This window comes from Oreochromis niloticus, linkage group LG3, assembly GCF_001858045.2.
Source record: "Oreochromis niloticus isolate F11D_XX linkage group LG3, O_niloticus_UMD_NMBU, whole genome shotgun sequence".
NCBI lineage: Eukaryota > Metazoa > Chordata > Actinopteri > Cichliformes > Cichlidae > Oreochromis > Oreochromis niloticus.
Genome location: NC_031967.2, coordinates 7,223,019 through 7,245,172, shown reverse-complemented (window position 1 = coordinate 7,245,172; position 22,154 = coordinate 7,223,019). Strand labels below are relative to the sequence as shown.

General features: G+C 39.7%; 1 protein-coding gene across 5 annotated transcripts; it reads left to right on the top strand.

Moving 5' to 3' along the window:
* The first annotated feature begins 12,506 nt into the window (after window positions 1-12,506).
* Window positions 12,507-20,904, top strand: LOC102083041 (placenta-specific gene 8 protein). 5 transcript variants are annotated; one of them, XM_005455234.3, is made up of 4 exons: window positions 12,653-12,862; window positions 14,822-14,928; window positions 15,047-15,201; window positions 19,358-20,904. In XM_005455234.3, exons 1-4 carry the CDS (start codon window positions 12,852-12,854, stop codon window positions 19,520-19,522), a joined length of 438 nt encoding a protein of 145 aa, XP_005455291.1. In that variant the 5' UTR covers window positions 12,653-12,851; the 3' UTR covers window positions 19,523-20,904. The 5 variants fall into 5 exon arrangements, 3 of the variants coding, with proteins under 3 accessions (XP_005455291.1, XP_025761953.1, XP_019205133.1); XM_025906168.1 differs by lacking the exon at window positions 12,653-12,862 and adding an exon at window positions 13,770-14,154; XM_019349588.2 differs by lacking the exon at window positions 12,653-12,862 and adding an exon at window positions 14,179-14,464.
* The last annotated feature ends 1,250 nt before the right edge of the window (window positions 20,905-22,154 follow it).

Genomic DNA, 22,154 nt, shown 5'->3' with positions numbered 1-22,154 from the left:
TGAGGAGGCCAGCTGCAGGATTTTAGGCAGAGGAACGTTGCCCCATTCTTCTTAACAGTCTTGAGTCGGCACTGCAGGCAGATCAGTTCAGCACCTGGAATCTTTCACTATGAAGCCATACTGTTGGAGTAGATGCAGCATGCAGTTTGGCAGCTGGCTATGAAGATATGTTGCTCTAAAACATGCACATACTTTTCAGCTTTGATGATGCATTTTTAGATGTGCCTGCCTAAAAAGGCATAGCCTGCATTTATGAATGACACGGTGAACTGTATTCATAGACAGTGATTTCTAGAAGTGTTCTTGAGTCCATGCAGTGGTTTCCATGAGAGAATCATGCCTATTTTCAATGCTGTGCTGCTCAGCCAGAGTATCACACATGTCTTCTTTGGCCTTCTTCCCTGCGCACAGAGGTTTCTCCAGATTTTCAGAGTCTTTATATATTATGTAGTTGATGTTTTATACTGTATTCAAATCATTTATGTTTTTGCATTCAGATACATTAAGTCAAATAGTTTCTAAACAGACAGTTTTTGTTTTGTGGCAGATGGGAGCATCTTAATCTCTGCTTTCTGTATTCTGTTGGTAATAAGATATGTGCTTATAAATCATTGCATTCTGTTTGTATTTACATTATATGCAATAACCCAACTTGGAGTTGGAGTTTACATTCCCATGAATAGTAGGGTTAGTTTGTTTTCTCTATTTGTTATTGCAAACCAGTTAACAGGGGTTTGTTTGTTTGTTGCATTTACTAACTGCTGACAATACTGTAATTAATGTATCAGCCATATTTGTGTAAAACCAGAAGTCAAGACTGTTACATGAAAATGGTAAAAACCAGTTTATGTTTACGTTCTGCTTAGAAATGTCAGTAATAGTGCAGTGATTGTTAAACACCCATACTAATCTTTAATCTGACCAAATAGCCTCCTGTGGTGTACACTAACAATTCTGTGGTTTGAAATGCATTAATGCTCATGTATGGTGAAGATTAACCCCAGTGCAGAAAAGAAAACAATACACCGGGTCACTTGCATTCAGCTCACAGTTTTTGAGAGGGTGTTATCTCCATGTTTATCACATTTTACAGGTGAGCCCATGCACAGTTGAAAGATTATCCAAGTAAAAAATTCTTAGACATGCCAAGACTGATCTGAAATACAAACTCTAGACCCCACATGGATACACACCATCTGGGCAGCTATATAACTGTCGGCATAAGCGATCAGCGGACTCAGAGTTCCTCGTCGTCCCAACGAACACTTTGAACACTTCAGAGTAAGAAGAAACACCTTTGGCATCATGTCCAGGATCACCGCGGTAACGATCTTGCTCATCATTCTCGTCAACAGCTTGTGCAGCAGCGCAGGTACGCAACGATTATTCTTTTTCACTTGTTCTGCAGAGATGTTACAGTTTTACTCTGCAACATGCCCGTAAACAGGTGACTCTGTTAAACTGTAGACTGTGACACTGTCTACAGAGTTGATGGGTAAGGTATCGCTGCTCCACATGACTGATTTCTTATTTGTTATCTTCTTCCACAGCAGCTCCTTCCCATGGAGTATCCCTGTATATTCGCAAGTGCAGATGCACAGGTGAGTGACCACTTTCATCTTCTTTGCGTAAAAAATTGCAAAACAAACAAAAACAAATTTACAGACATAAAACAAATATCTTAATTCTTTGTGTTGCTATGGGCGTATGTGATGGGGTTTCCAATTGAACATTTAGGGAATTTTCTCCTAAGTTCTCTGCTACTGAAAACATTGCTTTTTTATGTGGAGACGGTTTCAGTGACCAGCTGTCTTCTCTTGCAGAGATTTCCACAGGCAGGTTTAAGTGTCCCAAACCGCTCATGCCCACAAACTACAACAAGGAGCGGGATGTGTTAAAATGCATCTGCAAAAAAATACAAGAAGAGAGTAAGTGAAACACAATCACGTTTGTCTGTCCAAGAGAGATGTTTCTCTTTCCTGTGATAACATTCAGTAACTATATTTCATCTTTTTTTTTCCTTTTTTTGTCTTGTAGAGCGTTCAGATCTTCTGCAGTTCTGCCGTATGAACTACAAAAACAAGTTTACTACAGTGCTCTAAGATAAACAAGTCCAGTCACTGACTAACCAAACTTAATATCCTGTTACGTATGACAATAATCTTGTTATGTAGATGTTTGTGATTTTTTCTGAAATTGTAAATAAAGACAGATATTTTTTTATTACATAGAGTCTCGTGTCCTTTTGTGTTTCCACATATTTAACTGAAAAAGTCCTCAACCTTGAAAACAAATAAAATGAACATTTTTAATATCCAATTATTCAATTTTTTGTCCTTTTTTTTTAGTATTTTGAAACTTTAAAAATATGAAAGGGAAACCATTATTGTTAAATGTGATCTGGTCTCACTCTGAATTGTGTTCATAGATTTCATAGAGACAATAACATAAATACATTGATTAACAGTGAACCATTTCTATGGAGGATTACTTGTTTCCCAGCTTCCTGCCCTCCAGTCTTTATGTTGAACTATAGTAAAAGAAGTTCAGCACAAAAGTGAGAGTGGTTTCTATGTCATCCAGAGTTAAACAAGAGATTAAAGGGACATTTTCCCTAAATGTCATCAAAGCGTGTGTTGCTTCAATGGCAGGAATGCTTGTGAAATAAACGACTCATTTCTTCAATGCTGTTACGAAATCCTCACCACACAGGCAGGAATGTCCACTGATATATAAACTGATGATACCGTTCATCTTCTTTTTTCAAACGTTCGAATTTATTTTTATGCCTTCAACTGAAAACAACAATGAAACAACAAAATCAAGACACAGAATCACTTCACATGATAGCCTCACACGTCCTGTTCTTGTCTTACTGTCAGTTACTGTTAATAATCAGGTCCTACATTTCTGAGCAGACTTGATATATTTTCAGGCTGTAGCATTTTTAATGCTACCAGAGCTGATTTCTGTTAGCTGTGGCCCTTGAAGAAGTAGACCAAAGTTTTGTTTGATAGAGGCATCGATTCACAACTTTATCTGCCAAGACAAAGGAATATTTAGATATCAGCACACCAGCACTGCACATGTGGACATGCTTCAATAGGAATTGCCTTTGCAAATCATTTTGTGTAACTTTCAAACTTAAATAGTCGTATTTTCCTTTAGTTGAAAGCACTAATGGAAACAATTGACATTAGCCCATTGTACCAACACAGGCACACTCTCTGTTACTGAATAGTGAAGTAAAACCTGTGGGCCATGAGTCCTTTTAGAGTTCTCTCTTTGAAACCCAAATCCTGCAGGTCAGCAGACATAACTGTCATGTGAACACAGAGGCTTGTTTTTCCAAATAATACGATCCATCTGATTTCAGGTTTATAGCAGAACTCTGCAGGCAAAGCGCCATTTTGTCTCTAATGTTCCTCAAAGGCTTGTAGGAGCAAGTCCACTCGGCAGCAGCCATCTTGGCAACAATTTCATGAAGTTTTTTCCAGCTAAACAAGTCTTTATCGATAAGGAAGGGTTCATATCCATAGCATTAAAACATTAAAACTTCATAGACCAGTGCAAAAACATGTCTGGCTTGTTATCATTTAGATCGCACTACCAAATGATTCTTTGGGTCTAGTGGGGGACAGCCTCCATCTTTGGTTACACTGAACTCTCCTACACACATCTGTTCAGGATCCATTGAGTCTCTCTGATGAAGCCTGGTTTTAAATTTACACCTCAGTAATGCCACAGTGCAAAAATTGTGGCCAGCACTCAGTTTTCCAATGATTTGGATAAGTTCTAAGATTTTACAGATGAATCCATGCAAAGCTGAGATAGCATCTGAACAACAAAACAGAAACATTAACAAACAAGAAAACATCCCCCTTAAACATGTCAGGACTGATCTGTAAGTTCAAACTCCCCACACCGTGTCAGTGTGGACTCGCTGCGGGGGTATATAACTCCCCGCAGATCCTCGTCTTCTGCAGAAGAATCTGAACACGTCAGCGGGAACAGACGAACCTTCGCCATCATGTCCAGGATCACAGGGATCACGCTGCTGCTCATCGTTCTGGTCAGCAGCTTGTGTGACAGCACAGGTACATACAAGGATCATTAGCTTTGAACCTTTTATGCATGGCTCTATTACTCTGTTTTACTCACCAACTGACTCAGTTTAAATGTAAACTATTGTGCGCCACTTTGTCTGCCCGTGAGTTTGAGAGGAAATGTTATACAGGGTTGATGGATAATGTGTTACGGTTCGTATAAATGATTTCTTACTTGTTTGCTTTTCTTTTTCACTGAGGGCAGAGTCTGTTGCTCAGTCTGGTGTGACCAAACTGGATATTCTCAGATGCAGATGCACCCGTAAGTTACCAGCAGTTTTTCTATTCTGTGTGGTTAAAAATACAACTGCAACAATGACAAAACACATATACAAACACCAACATTGCAGTCCTCAGGGCTGCTATGATGCTATATTGAAGTGTGTCCTATGGATTGGTTTGCAAATGTGTGCTGTTGTAAATATTAACATGATGCCACATAAAGTTGGTTAACTGGCAATGACTGGAGTTAAATGGTTTCAGTGACCACTTCTATTCTGTCTTGCAGAGTCTTCCAGAGGCAAGCTTAGGTGTCCCCAACCACTCATGGCCACAGACAGCAAAGAGAAACAGGCTCTGAAAAAATGCCTCTGCAGCGCAGGAAAACAAAACAGTAAGTAAAAAGCAGTCATGTTTGTTTGAGGTTCATGGATCCTGTAATAATGTTCAGTAAAGATATTTAAGTTGGTGTTGTTTGATTTTTGTCTTTTGTAGAGCGTCCAGAGCTTCTGCGATTCTGCCATGTGATCGACTCTGCTCCACCGCTCTGAGATAAACAAGTCCAGTCACTGACTAACCAAACTTAATATCCTGTTACGTATGACATTAATCTTGTTATGTAGATGTTTGTGATTTTTTCTGAAATTGTAAATAAAGACAGATATTTTTTTATTACATACAGTCTTGTGTCCTTTTGTGTTTCCACATATTTAACTGAAAAAGTCCTCAATCTTGAGAACAACTGAAATGAACATTTTTAATACCCAATTATTCAATTTTTCTCCTTTTTTTAGTATTTTTGAAACTTTAAAAATATGAAAGGGAAACCATTATTGTTAAATGTGATCTGGTCTCACTCTGAAACGTGTTCATAGATTTCATAGAGACAATAACATAAATACATTGAGTAACATTGAACCATTTCTATGGAGGATTACTTGTTTCCCAGCTTCCTGCCCTCCAGTCTTTATGTTGAACTATAGTAAAAGAAGTTCAGCACAAAAGTGAGAGTGGTTTCTATGTCATCCAGAGTTAAACAAGAGATTAAAGGGACATTTTCCCTAAATGTCATCAAAGCGTGTGTTGCTTCAATGGCAGAAATGCTTGTGAAATAAACGACTCATTTCTTCAATGCTGTTACGAAATCCTCACCACACAGGCAGGAATGTCCACTGATATATAAACTGATGATACCGTTCATCTTCTTTTTTCAAATGTTTGAATTTTTTTTTTTATGCCTTCAACTGAAAACAACAATGAAACAACAAAATCAAGACACAGAATCACTTTTCACATGATAGCCTCACACGTCCTGTTCTTGTCTTACTGTCAGTTACTGTTAATAATCAGATCCTACATTTCTGAGCAGACTTGATATATTTTCAGGCTGTAGCATTTTTAATGCTACCAGAGCTGATTTCTGTTAGCTGTGGCCCTTGAAGAAGTAGACCAAAGTTTTGTTTGATAGAGGCATCGATTCACAACTTTATCTGCCAAGACAAAGGAATATTTAGATATCAGCACACCAGCACTGCACATGTGGACATGCTTCAATAGGAATTGCCTTTGCAAATCATTTTGTGTAACTTTCAAACTTAAATAGTCGTATTTTCCTTTAGTTGAAAGCACTAATGGAAACAAATGACATTAGCCCATTGTACCAACACAGGCACACTCTCTGTCACTGAATAGTGAAGTAAAACCTGTGGGCCATGAGTCCTTTTAAAGTTGAACTCCAAATCCTGCAGGTCAGCAGAGATAACTGTCATGTGAACACAGACGCTTGTCTTTCCAAATAATACGATCCATCTGATTTCAGGTTTATAGCAGAACTCTGCAGGCAAAGCGCCATTTTGTCTCTAATGTTCCTCAAAGGCTTGTAGGAGCAAGTCCACTCGGCAGCAGCCATCTTGGCAACAATTTCATGAAGTTTTTTCCAGCTAAACAAGTCTTTATCGATAAGGAAGGGTTCATATCCATAGCATTAAAACATTAAAACTTCATAGACCAGTGCAAAAACATGTCTGGCTTGTTATCATTTAGATCGCACTACCAAATGATTCTTTGGGTCTAGTGGGGGACAGCCTCCATCTTTGGTTACACTGAACTCTCCTACACACATCTGTTCAGGATCCATTGAGTCTCTCTGATGAAGCCTGGTTTTAAATTTACACCTCAGTAATGCCACAGTGCAAAAATTGTGGCCAGCACTCAGTTTTCCAACGATTTGGATAAGTTCTAAGATTTTACAGATGAATCCAAGCAGAGCTGAGATAGCATCTGAACAACAAAACAGAAACATTAACAAACAAGAAAACATCCCCCTTAAACATGTCAGGACTGATCTGTAAGTTCAAACTCCCCACACCGTGTCAGTGTGGACTCGCTGCGGGGGTATATAACTCCCCGCAGATCCTCGTCTTCTGCAGAAGAATCTGAACACATCAGCGGGAACAGACGAACCTTCGCCATCATGTCCAGGATCACAGGGATCACGCTGCTGCTCATCGTTCTGGTCAGCAGCTTGTGTGACAGCACAGGTACATACAAGGATCATTAGCTTTGAACCTTTTATGCATGGCTCTATTACTCTGTTTTACTCACCAACTGACTCAGTTTAAATGTAAACTATTGTGCGCCACTTTGTCTGCCCGTGAGTTTGAGAGGAAATGTTATACAGGGTTGATGGATAATGTGTTACGGTTCGTATAAATGATTTCTTACTTGTTTGCTTTTCTTTTTCACTGAGGGCAGAGTCTGTTGCTCAGTCTGGTGTGACCAAACTGGATATTCTCAGATGCAGATGCACCCGTAAGTTACCAGCAGTTTTTCTATTCTGTGTGGTTAAAAATACAACTGCAACAATGACAAAACACATATACAAACACCAACATTGCAGTCCTCAGGGCTGCTATGATGCTATATTGAAGTGTGTCCTATGGATTGGTTTGCAAATGTGTGCTGTTGTAAATATTAACATGATGCCACATAAAGTTGGTTAACTGGCAATGACTGGAGTTAAATGGTTTCAGTGACCACTTCTATTCTGTCTTGCAGAGTTTTCCAGAGGCAAGCTTAGGTGTCCCCAACCACTCATGGCCACAGACAGCAAAGAGAAACAGGCTCTGAAAAAATGCCTCTGCAGCGCAGGAGAACAAGGCAGTAAGTAAAAAGCAGTCATGTTTGTTTGAGGTTCATGGATCCTGTAATAATGTTCAGTAAAGATATTTAAGTTGGTGTTGTTTGATTTTTGTCTTTTGTAGAGCGTCCAGAGCTTCTGCGATTCTGCCATGTGATCGACTTTCCTACACCCCTCTAAGATAAACAAGTCCAGTCACTGACTAACCAAACTTAATATCCTGTTATGTATGACATTAATCTTGTTATGTAGATGTTTGTGATTTTCTCTGAAATTGTAAATAAAGACAGATATTTTTTTTATCACATACAGTCTTGTGTCCTTTTGTGTTTCCACATATTTAACTGAAAAAGTCCTCAATCTTGAAAACAACTGAAATGAACATTTTTAATATCCAATTATTCAATTTTTTGTCCTTTTTTTTTAGTATTTTGAAACTTTAAAAATATGAAAGGGAAACCATTATTGTTAAATGTGATCTGGTCTCACTCTGAATTGTGTTCATAGATTTCATAGAGACAATAACATAAATACATTGATTAATAGTGAACCATTTCTATGGAGGATTACTTGTTTCCCAGCTTCCTGCCCTCCAGTCTTTATGTTGAACTATAGTGAAAGAAGTTCAGCACAAACGTGAGAGTGGTTTCTATGTCATCCAGAGTTAAACAAGAGATTAAAGGGACATTTTCCCTAAATGTCATCAAAGCGTGTGTTGCTTCAATGGCAGAAATGCTTGTGAAATAAACGACTCATTTCTTCAATGCTGTTACGAAATCCTCACCACACAGGCAGGAATGTCCACTGATATATAAACTGATGATACCGTTCATCTTCTTTTTTTTAAAAGGTTAAATTTTCTTGCATGCCTTCAACTGAAAACAACAAAATCAAGACACAGAATCACTTTTCACATGATAGCCTCACACGTCCTGTTCTTGTCTTACTGTCAGTTACTGTTAATAATCAGATCCTACATTTCTGAGCAGACTTGATATATTTTCAGGCTGTAGCATTTTTAATGCTACCAGAGCTGATTTCTGTTAGCTGTGGCCCTTGAAGAAATAGACCAAAGTTTTGTTTGATAGAGGCATCGACTCACAACTTTATCTGCCAAGACAAAGGAATATTTAGATATCAGCACACCAGCACTGCACATGTGGACATGCTTCAATAGGAATTGCCTTTGCAAATCATTTTGTGTAACTTTCAAACTTAAATAGTCGTATTTTCCTTTAGTTGAAATGGTAAATGGCCTGTATTTGTATAGCACTTTACTTAGTCCCTAAGGACCCCAAAGCACTTTACACTACATTCAGTCATCCACCCATTGGTGATGGCGAGCTACATTGCAGCCACAGCTGCCCTGGGGCACACTGACAGAGGCGAGGCTGCCGGACACTGGTGCCACCAGTAGGCAAAGGGTGAAGTGTCTTGCCCAAGGACACAACGACCTGAGACTGTCGGAGCCGGGGCGCGAACCGGCAACCTTCCGATTACAAGACGAACTGCCAACTCTTGAGCCACGATCGCCCCCAGCACTAATGGAAACAAATGACATTAGCCCATTGTACCAACACAGGCACACTCTCTGTCACTGAATAGTGAAGTAAAACCTGTGGGCCATGAGTCCTTTTAGAGTTCTCTCTTTGAAACCCAAATCCTGCAGGTCAGCAGACATAACTGTCATGTGAACACAGAGGCTTGTTTTTCCAAATAATACGATCCATCTGATTTCAGGTTTATAGCAGAACTCTGCAGGCAAAGCGCCATTTTGTCTCTAATGTTCCTCAAAGGCTTGTAGGAGCAAGTCCACTCGGCAGCAGCCATCTTGGCAACAATTTCATGCAGTTTTTCCAGTTAAAAAAAAAGAAGGGGAGATATCCATAGCATTAAAACATTAAAACTTCATAGACCAGTGCAAAAACATGTCTGGCTTGTTATCATTTAGATCGCACTACCAAATGATTCTTTGGGTCTAGTGGGGGACAGCGTCCATCTTTGGTTACACTGAACTCTCCTACACACATCTGTTCAGGATCCATTGAGTCTCTCTGATGAAGCCTGGTTTTAAATTTACACCTCAGTAATGCCACAGTGCAAAAATTGTGGCCAGCACTCAGTTTTCCAACGATTTGGATAAGTTCTAAGATTTTACAGATGAATCCATGCAAAGCTGAGATAGCATCTGAACAAATAAAACAAAAACTTTAACAAACAAGAAAACATCCCCCTTAAACATGTCAGGACTGATCTGTAAGTTCAAACTCCCCACACCGTGTCAGTGTGGACTCGCTGCGGGGGTATATAACTCCCCGCAGATCCTCGTCTTCTGCAGAAGAATCTGAACACGTCAGCGGGAACAGACGAACCTTCGCCATCATGTCCAGGATCACAGGGATCACGCTGCTGCTCATCGTTCTGGTCAGCAGCTTGTGTGACAGCACAGGTACATACAAGGATCATTAGCTTTGAACCTTTTATGCATGGATGTTTATGTTGCTGTTTTACTCATCAATGGGACAATAACTAACTGACTCAGTTTAAATGTAAACTATTGTGCACCACTTTGTCTGCCCGTGAGTTTGAGAGGAAATGTTATACGGGGTTGATGGATAATGTGTTACGGTTCGTATAAATGATTTCTTACTTGTTGTCTTTTCTTTTCCAGCGAGTGCAGAGTCTGTTGCTCAGTCTGGTGTGACCAAACTGGACATTCTCAGATGCAGATGCACCCGTAAGTTACCAGCAGTTTTGTTTGGTAATGTCATTGTTGCAGTTGTAATTGCAACAAAACACACAAACACCAACATTGCAGTCCTCAGGGCTGCTATGATGCTATATTGAAGTGTGTCCTATCTCGAAAAGATCGACTGCAAATGTGTGCCGTTGTAAATGTTACCATGATGCCACATAAAGTTGGTTAACTGGCAATGACTGGAGTTAAATGGTTTCAGTGACCACCTCTATTCTGTCTTGCAGAGTTTTCCAGAGGCAAGCTTAGGTGTCCCCAACCACTCATGCCCACAGACAGCAAAGAGAAACAGGCTCTGAAAAAATGCCTCTGCAGCGCAGGAAAACAAAACAGTAAGTAAAAAGCAGTCATGTTTGTTTGAAGTTCATGGATCCTGTAATAATGTTCAGTAAAGATATTTAAGTTGGTGTTGTTTGATTTTTGTCTTTTTGTAGAGCGTCCAGAGCTTCTGCGATTCTGCCACATAAGTGTGTTTGGGGGGTCTGCTACACCGTTCTGATATAAATCAGTGGAATCATAAATGAACTTGACATGAAATCCTATTTTGTATGATAGTATTCTTGTTTTATGTTTGTGAATTTTCTGCTGCTGTAAATAAAAACAGATCTTTATCAGAGTTTTGTGTTCATATTATTGTATGAATTATTGTATTATTTTTTGGTTCCATCATATATTTACAAAAAAATGAGATCAGTTTCAGTTCTTCCATTCAAAATTTAAAGGAAAAGGGAAGGATTTCCCCTGATGTCATTAAAGCACGCGCTGCTTTGAATGTGATGGTTATGAAACTGTGGTTATGTTTCACCGCGGATGAAGCAGTTGCCACTGTTACATAGAATTATAGCTTTTTGTCTGGACACAACATTCTTTTTCATTTTTCTAAATATTCAGTTCAGTTACATTTTATTTCTATATCACCACAAAGTTGTCTCATGGACCTTTATATTTCTTTTTATCAGGATACAGAATTATTCCAGCCTGTCCCCCTTTTCAGTTCTCATCTTGTCTCTCCTTGTCAGTTTATACTAAACCACTTATACCAAGTGGTGCTAGTTTCAATGAACTGTTTATGAGGTTAGGGAAACCTGCAGTCAGCTGAGACTGAAGAAGTCATTTGGATGATTTACGAAACGTTTCTGCCACTGAAAACGCTGCGTCCAGATGAACAGAATCAACCTTTTGGGATTTACTTAGATGATTGAGCATGCATCAAGACTTTCTAGATGCTCTTGCCTGGTAGATTAAAGTCTGTCAGTACATTTCAATGTTTATAATTCTGTCAATTTTGAAAAGATCACCAACACCACTGTCTAAAATGCAGCTCCAAACCATGACAGAGCCGCCACCGTGTTTTACAGATGGCTGTAAAACCCTGTTGTGCCTCTCCTCCCCTTTTCTGTTCATGCTAAAAGTTTTGTTGCATTTGTTCAACTACATTGGACAGTTTTTGCTGTGACTTTAGGATGGTAGAGTCAGAATTTGATATAAACACCACGAAATTGTGGATTTTACTGGAATCTTGCTTTCTAAGTTTAAACTAAGGAAATAGGTGTTTCCCAAAATGACAAAGTCTAGCTTTGCTTTATTTCACAACTATTGCATTTTGGTTGTGAAATGAGAACATTACTCTGTGGGCCTGTGAAATATTAAGTACAGTATTACAACAGATCACCACAGTATGAAACACGATATGAAACGGAGTTATTTTTAGTGCTTTATATCTTCTATGAAAATATTAATGTCCTTCCCACCATTCCCCTCTCTTCTTTTCTATCTATTTCTTGTCAGTTTGTGCTGTGAATAATCTCTATTTTCTTATATTTTCCATACCCACCTATTTACTGCCTACGTGGAATGTCACCTCTTTTAATCTCTTTTATGATCATTCGTCTCAGCTTTAGCCCTCATGCAGGAGAACAACAGGTTCTGTGTGATAAGCGTAAGCGTTAGTGAATGGGCCTTTCCTGTTATCTGTTTTGCACACTTCAACAAGGATAATGAGAAATCAGATATCATAGTGGAGGCATTGTTTGTGGTGAAACGGTTTACCAAGAAGAATCACTGGAAACCCTGTTCGGATGGTGAAATTCCAAATTACTCATTTTTTAAATTAGAGGTGTTGAGTTATGCAATCGTTTTATTTTACATAGCTTCCTACAAATGTTTGTGTCTAAACTAATTTTTACACTTAACTAACCTGTCACTGGACTCAGCACACTGCAGGTCAGCAAAGCAAACTGTCATGGGAACAAAAGGGCCTGTTTGTCTCGTTTCACCCATATTTACACCAAAACATTACAGTCAGGTGGTGACTAAAGAGCAGCATTCATATATGTAAGTAAAAAGGGAAGAGTAAAAGAAAGAAAAAGTGAAACAGAGTAGAGCAGAAAACTTGGCTTACAACGGTTTGGATAAGGTGAGTCATCTATTCTATCAAGTCTGGTTGAACATTTCCACACTCTCTGGAACAGCGATGCGAATTATTCCTCAGACGGAAGGCTGCCTGTAACCCGGCCTGCTCCTGTAACAGAGTTCTAGTGGAATATTTTATCTCCTCAGTGATTGGAATGTGGCTGAAGAGATAAAGCTAAATAACAGCTCATGTTAGAAGACAGCAGTGTTTAATACTTTAATGAGTGAGAGGTGAGGCAGCTCGCTCCCGAGGTCACAAATGCAAAGTTTGCTAGTTTGTACATCTGTACCTGTTTTGTTTTTTTTTGCTGCTGTGTAGAGATGTTAATCTGTGTGGGTTATGCAGGGGCAGAAATAAACAAAAAATAACTCATTGCTACAGTAACTGCAAAAATGTTCACAGGTGTTTATTTTCCATATTCCTAACCTATTAATAATATAATTTCATTTTTGAATGAGGGAATGTCTAATTTCTGTGGTGAACTCCCGACTCAGGGAGTTTTATACTTTGTGGATCGGGCAGGGGTCAGGGGTGGAAATCCTGGTGACCCTGAGCCTGGTTTCTGGTTGAATCTGGCTTTAGGAGTATGAAATATGACTTCTGGTAGAAGAGGTGGTGAGCAGGAGTAGGTAGACTTGTATTTGTCCAGTTTGGTACCTGCAGATTGGAGTTTTTCCCCCCAGTGGATTAGAGAATTGCTTCTGTGTGCCTTGGACCTGGAACCTGGAACAGGTCCTGACTGTCATTTGTGCTCATGTGCCACATCATGTTTGTACTCAACCTTCTTGGGGTCCCTGGGGAAGATGTTTGAAGGTATGCGTGATGGGGACACAATTGTTCAGCTGGAATGCTTCAGCGTTCACATGGACAATGACGGTGTGATTGGGAGGGAAGACCTGAGTGATCTGAATTCATGTGGTGTTTTCTTGTTGCACTTCTGTGCTAACCACTGTGTGTCAATTACAAACACTGTATTTGAGCATAAGACTGTCCATAAGTGCACTTGGCACCAGGATGCCCTAAGACACAGTTTGAGGATTGATTTTGTAATCTTATCATTAAACCTGCAACCATATGTCTTAGAAATCTTGGTAAAGAGAGAGACAGAGGCATCAGCTGATTGCCAACTGGTGTTGAGTTGGATCAGGCGGCAGTGGAAGATGCTGGAGAAACCTGGTTTACTCTATGTACAGTAAAGGCTCTTAAGGAGTGTCTGGGAAAAGCCTGCTCCACAGGATCTTCAAATCCCAGCTTTGGTAAAGCTTTGAGAGCATTCCAAGGGTCCACAATTAGTCCCTCATATCGTGCACCTCTGTTGCCAAAGCTGATTTATGCAGCTGTGGCTCCAAGGTAGTTGATGCCTGAGTGGCAGTAACTCCCAAACCAGATAGACCGCAGAGGTGAAGGTAGCAGCTAAGATGAAGAAGGAGTCCTGTCAAGCGTGGCAAGCCTGTTGGACTCCGGAGGCAGTTGACAATATGACCCTGGCAGTGGCTAAAGCAAAGACTTGGTCAACTTCAAGGTATTTCTAGCAAATCATCAGGTGAAACAGGAAGGGGTAGTGACTTCTTCCTCACACTGCACAGAGTGGGCAAGGACAGCTGCTAACCTCAAATGAGAGTATAATGGTGGTAGAAAGAATGCTTCAATAATCTCTTCAATCCCACACACCTTCTGCAGTGAAGGCAAGGACCGGGACAAAGGGGGATGAATTGAGCCTCATACTCAGAAGGAGCAATGCAGTCCAACCACGCTTTGGACTGCTCCTTGGTCATATGGGAGGGACTTAGAGTAGAGCCAGTTCTCCTTCACACTGAAAGGAGCCAACTGAGGTAATTAGTGCATCTGATTAGGGTGACTCCTTGATGCCTCCTAGGTGAGGTGTTTCCTACCATGTGCTACCAGGAGAAGGGTAGAAGGCAGATTCAGGATAGGATCTCTCCACGACGCTGGCAAGATTAAATCTCTTGGTTGGCATGGGAATGCTTCAATGTCCCCACAGATGATCTTGGGAAAGGAAGGTCAGGGTATCTCTGCTCTGACCCAAACTTGAATAAGCAACAGAAAATGGATAGATGGACTAAACTTCAATATGTAATGAGCATCGCCAAGGAATTTATTTGCAATTGTAATATAGTTTTCTTCTTATCTTTTATCTTCTTATGTTAATCCACTTTTCTTTTGAATAGTTCAACAATGTTGCGACAGGTGGTACAGGTTCAGCCACAGAGCACGGTTCAAGAGGAAGGGCAATGGAGCACTGGTCTGTGTGAGTGCTACAAAGACATGGGCGACTGTAAGTATATGAAATTATTACATTGTCTTTGCTGATCCCCAGTGATTGACTGATAGTTGGATTGAACTCTTATTAGCTGCCAGTGATTTAATATAGTGTATTTATGTAATCTATGCAGGCTGTTTTGCCCTGTGCTGCCTCCCAGTCTTTACCTGTAAAGTGACCAGTGCAGTGGGAGCATGCCCCTGCCTACCTCTGCTGGACTGTATAGGCTGTGTACCGCCAGCCTCTCTTGCCATGAGGGCTTCTGTCAGGCAGCGATATGGCATAAAGGTATTAGAAAACAGCATAAATTATGCCTTTAAAAAAACAAACAAACAAACACATAAAATTGTTTTCTGATTAAATTCTAAGATGTACCACACTCAAATTGACATGACATTTTAAAATAAAACCTGTGAGGTCTAAGCATCTCTAACCCCACTAGGGGCAGCTGGCTTCTCTGAGCCTCACCAAAACATTAATAATAGAATTAATAATAAAATTAAGCATTAATGACAAAAAATGTCAGTATATGTATATTTGAAATAAGGAAACCTCCAGTAACACTTACATAATACAACCTAGAGAAATATGCACAAATAGATATTTTAGTTCATGTCTTCTAGTCCAGCGGTCCCCAACCCCCGGGCCTTGGACCGGTACCGGTCCGTGAGTCGTTTGGTACCGGGCCGCGAGAGTTGAGGCTCAGGTGTGAAATGTATGGTTTCAGGGTTTTTATCGGTTTTCAGCGTTATTTTGTTATCGTTTTTATCGTTAACTCGGTTTTCCTGGGTCTTTTCACGTGTGTTATGAATAAATCTTCTTTTTTTCGGTAGCGGTACTAGTTTTATTTTGTTGTATTTATCCGCGACACCTTAAGGCTGGTCCGTGAAAATATTGTCGGGCATAAACCGGTCCGTGGCGCAAAAAAGGTTGGGGACCGCTGTTCTAGTCAGTCTCAAGTTTGGAACTTTAGAGCCTAAGGAGATGGAGATATTGCGCCTTAGACTATAAAGTTCCAAGGTGGGTCTTTGTAGCAGTTTAGTAATTATTTAATTCAAGTTCTTATTTATTCCAGTGTTTGGGCTTAAATCCTATCCAAATCTATTTTTAATGGACAATGGAGTGGTGGCAAATGTTTTTTCTTTCTTTTTTTGTGGTAGAAATGACTGTCTTTGACTGACAAGATGGAGTGCTAAGCTAAAGTTACAACACAGTGCTAGCAAGCTTCGATTTCATAGAGACAGTAACTATTTACTGCTAAGATACAGATAAAATACTAGATACTCACATTTTAGTGAGTCCAGAGCTCCACAGGTTGCTGCTTAGTAAACACAAATGGTTAGTGAATGAAAAGGAACATTTTGCTAATGCTAATACTGATAGCAATCACACAGAAAGGCTACATGTCTCCTTGTCCTGGACACTACGAGTTTTTTAAACTCCTCTGAAAAGACTGACACCATGTCTTCAAAAATGTATTTTCCCATGTGCTTCACTGATGATAGTACTAGAAACTACTATCTGAAGCTGGGGAGCTGCTTCACATGAGTTTTAGTGAGGTTTGTGATTAAATGCTAGCTAGCTTATCATTTTTTACCACCAGTTCAAGCCAAAAAAACCACAATTTTATTTTTAGTTTTCAATACTCACAGTATTATTTGATGTGTGCTGTCATCAAAAAATAATGTCTCGAAGTTAAGGGAGCACTTCTGTACACAAGCATCTGTTATTAACTTCATTAAGACTGTATTAATAGAACTTAGCTGTTCTGCAAAACAGGTGCCACTTCTGTACCATGTAGTCATATGTGGCTCTGTACTGTTGTTTGAGCGGGTTTCAATGTTTTCCCCCCTTCTTCTGTTGGCGGTATTTAATAGGATATAGGCATATTGTCTGAATAAATCTTATATGCAATTGCCAGTGAACAAAACTGACCATGGTCTCTGTTTAAATTCAGTGTTGGCACCAACACTGATGTGATTAAAGCTTTTGTCACAGTTTTCTCAGTGAATAAATGACAAAGCCGTCATTTTTCAAACACAAGTTAAACTTTACTTTAACTGTTAGCGATTATAAAGTCTTTCATTCAAATGAAGGAATCTATCCCTGTAGTTGTAGTTGATGTCATGATAAACAGAATGCAGCTGATTGCTTCCTGATGCAGCGCATTGTGTCCCCAGCTCAATTACACAGAGCTGCTGGGCCTTTGAATAATTCTGATTGTAGCTGAGGAGATTGAGGTATATAAGTGATGAATCACAATAACAGCACACAGGAGAAATAGATCCAGCGTCACTATGTGTTACCGTAATGACACCAGTTATTACTTGAGCAACGCAAACAATATTGTTAGTCTGTGCGGTAACATTAGATATTTGTTAATTATTAAATAAATAAGTCCGCATAACTGCTATGAATAACCAAATGAATAAACAACTAAGTACTGAACTGCTCCGGCACCCACCTACTGCCTCACTGCTGTGTTTGTCCACACTGAGCACTCATCCACCTGCATGTGTGAACACAGACTCCTGATAGACATCAGGTCGCCGTCACTGATCAGTGCTCAGCTAATATGAAACAGCTGTTTCCCATGCAAACAGCAAATGTTCAGTTTGATGTCGGATAAGGCCAGGCTGTCCTTTCTGGGACAGTGAAGAAAAGGAGCGATAAGGTGGGAGTGGTTGAAGGCCAGCAAGGCAGATGCTGGAGCGCTGCCATCGGAGAGAAGGAGGTGGTTGGTAATGTTGGCTTTAATGGAGGTGGAGTGGGCTGTCAGTGGCTGTCAATACCGCAGAGCATGAGCTAGGAGGGTGCCAAAAATTCTTATGAAAACAAGTCCCAGCATGTAGGCTGTTTGTGCAACAAGGCAACTATTCTCTCATAAGAGGAAAGAGATAAGGCCGTAACGGTACATAACATGAAAATGAAACTTACTTACATACTCTGATGTTCAGGGTCATCTTTCTGTAAGAATTAAATATATTTATCCCGCTATATTTTCTTCAGTTACCCCCAGTTTCACTGTTCATAGACATTCATGGTGCCCAGAGAATCACTGGGGTAGACACTGGTGATTACCAAGGCCAGCAGGATTTCTTGTAGTGTTACTATGAGATTCACCTTATAGATGAAATGTCTTAAACAAGTAATTGGACTCGCATGGAATTTGGTACAACTTGTTCTCATTATTTTTTGGGCTTGAAAGTGAAATATCTTAATTTTTATCTGATGTAATGCCAGGGACTTGTCAAAATACCCGCAAAAGTCTTTCAACTGCGGAGACACATCAAACGAGCTGTCTTTTATCATTAGCATGACATTGACGTAGTTTTGAGAGAAAAATCTGTCTGATGTGTACCCTGAAAGTGTTTGTAATTTGTGTTTATCAGATGTCGGTAATAGTTTATGGGTTTTTTTTAAACCTTCATGAGCTGGCAAGTCTTCTAACCAACCATATTTCTCAGTGTTAAAAAGGTTTAGTCTGCTTTGCTGACTAGAAACAAAGAGTTGGAAGGAAGACAAATGCTGTTTTGGAGATTTTCTGTAAGAGTACAGTAGTGTCCTCTCCTCCTTTTGTCAGTTCTGTACAAAAGGTTTGCATTGGATGCTGCTGGTCTGTGGGCCACACTCAACTAATAGATCACTTGATGATCTGCAAAGCAAGCTTGTTTAGCTGTATCCATAAACCATAGAGGTGCAGTGCACAGACTAATGTATCTGTTAATCAAAATAGAAGAACAGGACTTCATTTGCCAAAACTTCACAGACCCACACAAAACTTCCAATTAGGCCTAATAAATGCTGTCTGTTGGTAAAGGTCATATTACATCATAATCAAGCCAAAATGAAGCTAGAGGTTTAACTTACACAAGGCTAGACCTACTGTTCTACAGCGAGGAGTGATAGTAGGGAAAGAAAACCGACAGAAACTGGCCTCAAAGTTGCTGTGCTGACTCAGTATCATGAAGGGAAAATCACATGCCGAAGCTGTGCATGGAATGAACATCGGCTGTTTTGCTGTTTCTCAGACTTTATTGATTTATCAAATCTCACCCACCAGCATTTTCATCCTGACATTACTGACAAGTCCTTTCTCTGTTGCTATGAGCAAAGACTTGGCTGCAAGAAAGCCGGTGTCCTCAGAGAGAGGATTCTCACTGAAACACAAGAACACTTAGTACTCCTGCACTGACAAAGACACGGCCTGCTTTTATCCACACTGCATGCATTTTTTAAAATCTGGCCTTCTTTGCCAAAAAGAAATGTTGCAAAACTGTAATGTAAATATTTGACTCTATTTGTAGTCTGACTTTAAGTAATCGTGCTGGTTTACTGCAGTACCAATCTGCTGCTTGGCGTTTCTTTCACACCTAAATGTAAATGTTCACCTTTTGTTTGAGCCTCCCACTTGCGTTCAAGCTTCTCTTCGTGTGTCTCACAGGGGAGTGTGTGGAGCGACTGCCTGTATGGATGCTGCTGCTATCCGCTATCTTGGCTCCAGATCTCCAGAGAGCTGAAAAGAAGAGCAGCATCCCACGCCTCTTCTTCTTCTTCTTCAGCCAGATACACCCATCTAACATCCCTGCAGGGGGCGCACTTGGTCTAGACACGTCCAGAACTGACTTTCTCCCCGCAGTGTGTCCTCCAGGGTACAGGAGTTGATTTAATCACATTTCCTCTGCTCTGGAGCCACTCCCGGTTACCTCAGAGAATTCAGCAGGGACACAATGCGTCCCGCGGAGAGGAAAGTTCAGTTTGTCCCAAGATGAAGTGAAAGAGCTGTGATAAAAAGGCATTTCAATATTAGAGCAGGGAGCTTTGTGTTCCTTTGAGTAACTACTTAGATTGTGAGATTATATTCTTTCGCTGGTGGAAACTAATAGAGCTCAACTCTACAAACTATTTCTTTTCAGTAACCTTAGAAGATATAGTTTCCCTTATGATGATAAGTGTATGCAAGAAAATCTTCTTCTCTTCTAATGGTAAGGTAGACTTGGGGTTCACAGTACTTCTGTGCACATAGCGAGTACTATTTATGCACATTGCTGGGTTAATGGAACATTTTTTAGTGAAGTGAAACTTGTTATTGTTCTATCCTTTAATACACACAAGACACTACAACATACTGATCATGTAAGCATTATAAATATATATATGGATATGTAAAAACTGGACATTGTTATGATAATGTCACCATTTGGTTTTATGACTCAATTGAGGTGAGAAGTTCACAATGTGCATCTTTGTTTCTTTAAACCTTTTTAAGTGACTGACACTTGTGATCACAAGGTAGCCACACGCTACAGCACGTTTTACTTTATTAGTTATTCTACTGTAAATCGGGACATAATTTACAGTGAACACCATGCTGCAATGTTATGTCAAAATGTACAATGACATGAATTTCACCACTTGAGAAAATGCCTTTATAAAATGTTATTATGGGTTTGCAAAGCGAAGAGAGCTTTTATCTACAGTCCTAATTTAATGCTATTTTGACACCATCTTCATATTAAATGCTCACCTTCTAGAAGAATGAAGGAAACACAAACACAGCTGATTTGACTGATTTAGCACACTGATTTAAACTACACATTAAATTATACAACACTGTTTTCCAGGATGTTATTTATGAGCAAAAATGCATCTGTTTTGGTTAATAATGATTATATGGTAATGCTGTTTATACTGAATGTACATATCAAATTAGGATTTTGAGATTAAAGCATTCATCCATCCATATTTGTGTCTGCTTATCCAGTTCAGTTCGGTTTAGTGAGTGGGCTGTTGGGGAAGAATTGAAGAATGTCAAATATTTCCATTTTGCTTCTGTAAACTCTTTGATTATTCACTGTAAATATTCTCTGTTTCACCGCTAATATTCCATTTCCTGTGCATATCTATTTAGCTGATCTCTGTGTTGCTGCTAAATATTTTGTGTTGGATTGTTTCTGTGACTCGTAATAAATACTAAATGTTGCAAATCGATTTTAAAACAATAGTGTGGTGTGAATCCAAGGAAATGCCAGAGTCAACAACTTGTCAGTGAATTTCAAAATATGGGGACGGAGCCACATGCCACTGCTCCGCAGGACTCCTTTGTTCTACTCTATATCCCTTTAAAGGTTCAAACAAGTCATTTTTATCAGCATTTTACGCGTAAGCATCAACTCTGAGTTGGATTTTACCCACATGCTAAATCAGCATAATTTGAGAAGATGTTGATTTAGCAACTCTCGTTCATGCATTTTGACCTTAAAGTTTTCTGTCTTAATGTTTCTATTTAGGTATACCAGTTCCATTTAAGAGGAACATTCCAACCTAATCTTTACCCTAAATAGGTTACTGGGCGACTTGTTCGATGTTAACGTTAAGTTCAAACTATTTATGATGATGAGGAGGGTATGAATTAGTGTATTTCTCTGATTTACTCACTTTGCCACTGCCATGTGTGAACACATAGCATTAAGGTTTTGAGGGAACCTTTGCCATCAGGTGAAGCATCCACCAAATATGGCCAGATGGTCATTACATCCCCGGGCCTCTGTCATGACCCCTATAACCAACCTGTGAGCTTCTGGCATCTGCAGCTGTTTTCAGGTTCAGTATAAATACAGGATCAGGACAGAAACTGAGTGAGGTAAACAATAACTGTGTTTACTTTTAAAAGGTGTAAAAGATCAAAAGGAGGCACTTGCACATATCTAACAGCTAAAATCTCATTGATGTGTACCGACTGCTTTGTTTTTTTGGTGCCTTAGGTAATGCCTTTCATGCATTACCTGTAAGATAGCAGGAGACGTTTGGGAGTATCTGCGTTTACCTGTCCTGGATCCTTCTGGACTCATTCCATGGATGACCACAGTTGTCAGGGTGTTGATATGCCAGTGATACAGTATTGAGGTGCAGGTTCATATGACACATTTATTATTACTGAGGCTTTTTTTCATAAATAAATGGCACCGTAACTGCGTCAGTACTTAGCAAACCATCACAAAAGTCACAGCTGCTTTCACAGTTTATCTGATTTGGGATCAGCTTCGACGTGTTCAGTCTGTTTTTACTTTCTCAGACGGCCTCTGAGAAATCTCGTGGTTGTTTCAGAGGGTCGTACTCCACTCTGCACTCTACTTTTGTTCCAGGCGTTTTTGTTTAGATTGACTTGGACTATGATTAATGACCACAGCCAAGCAATCAGCTGTGTTATAGAGCTGTTATAGCTTTGTGAACATGAACTA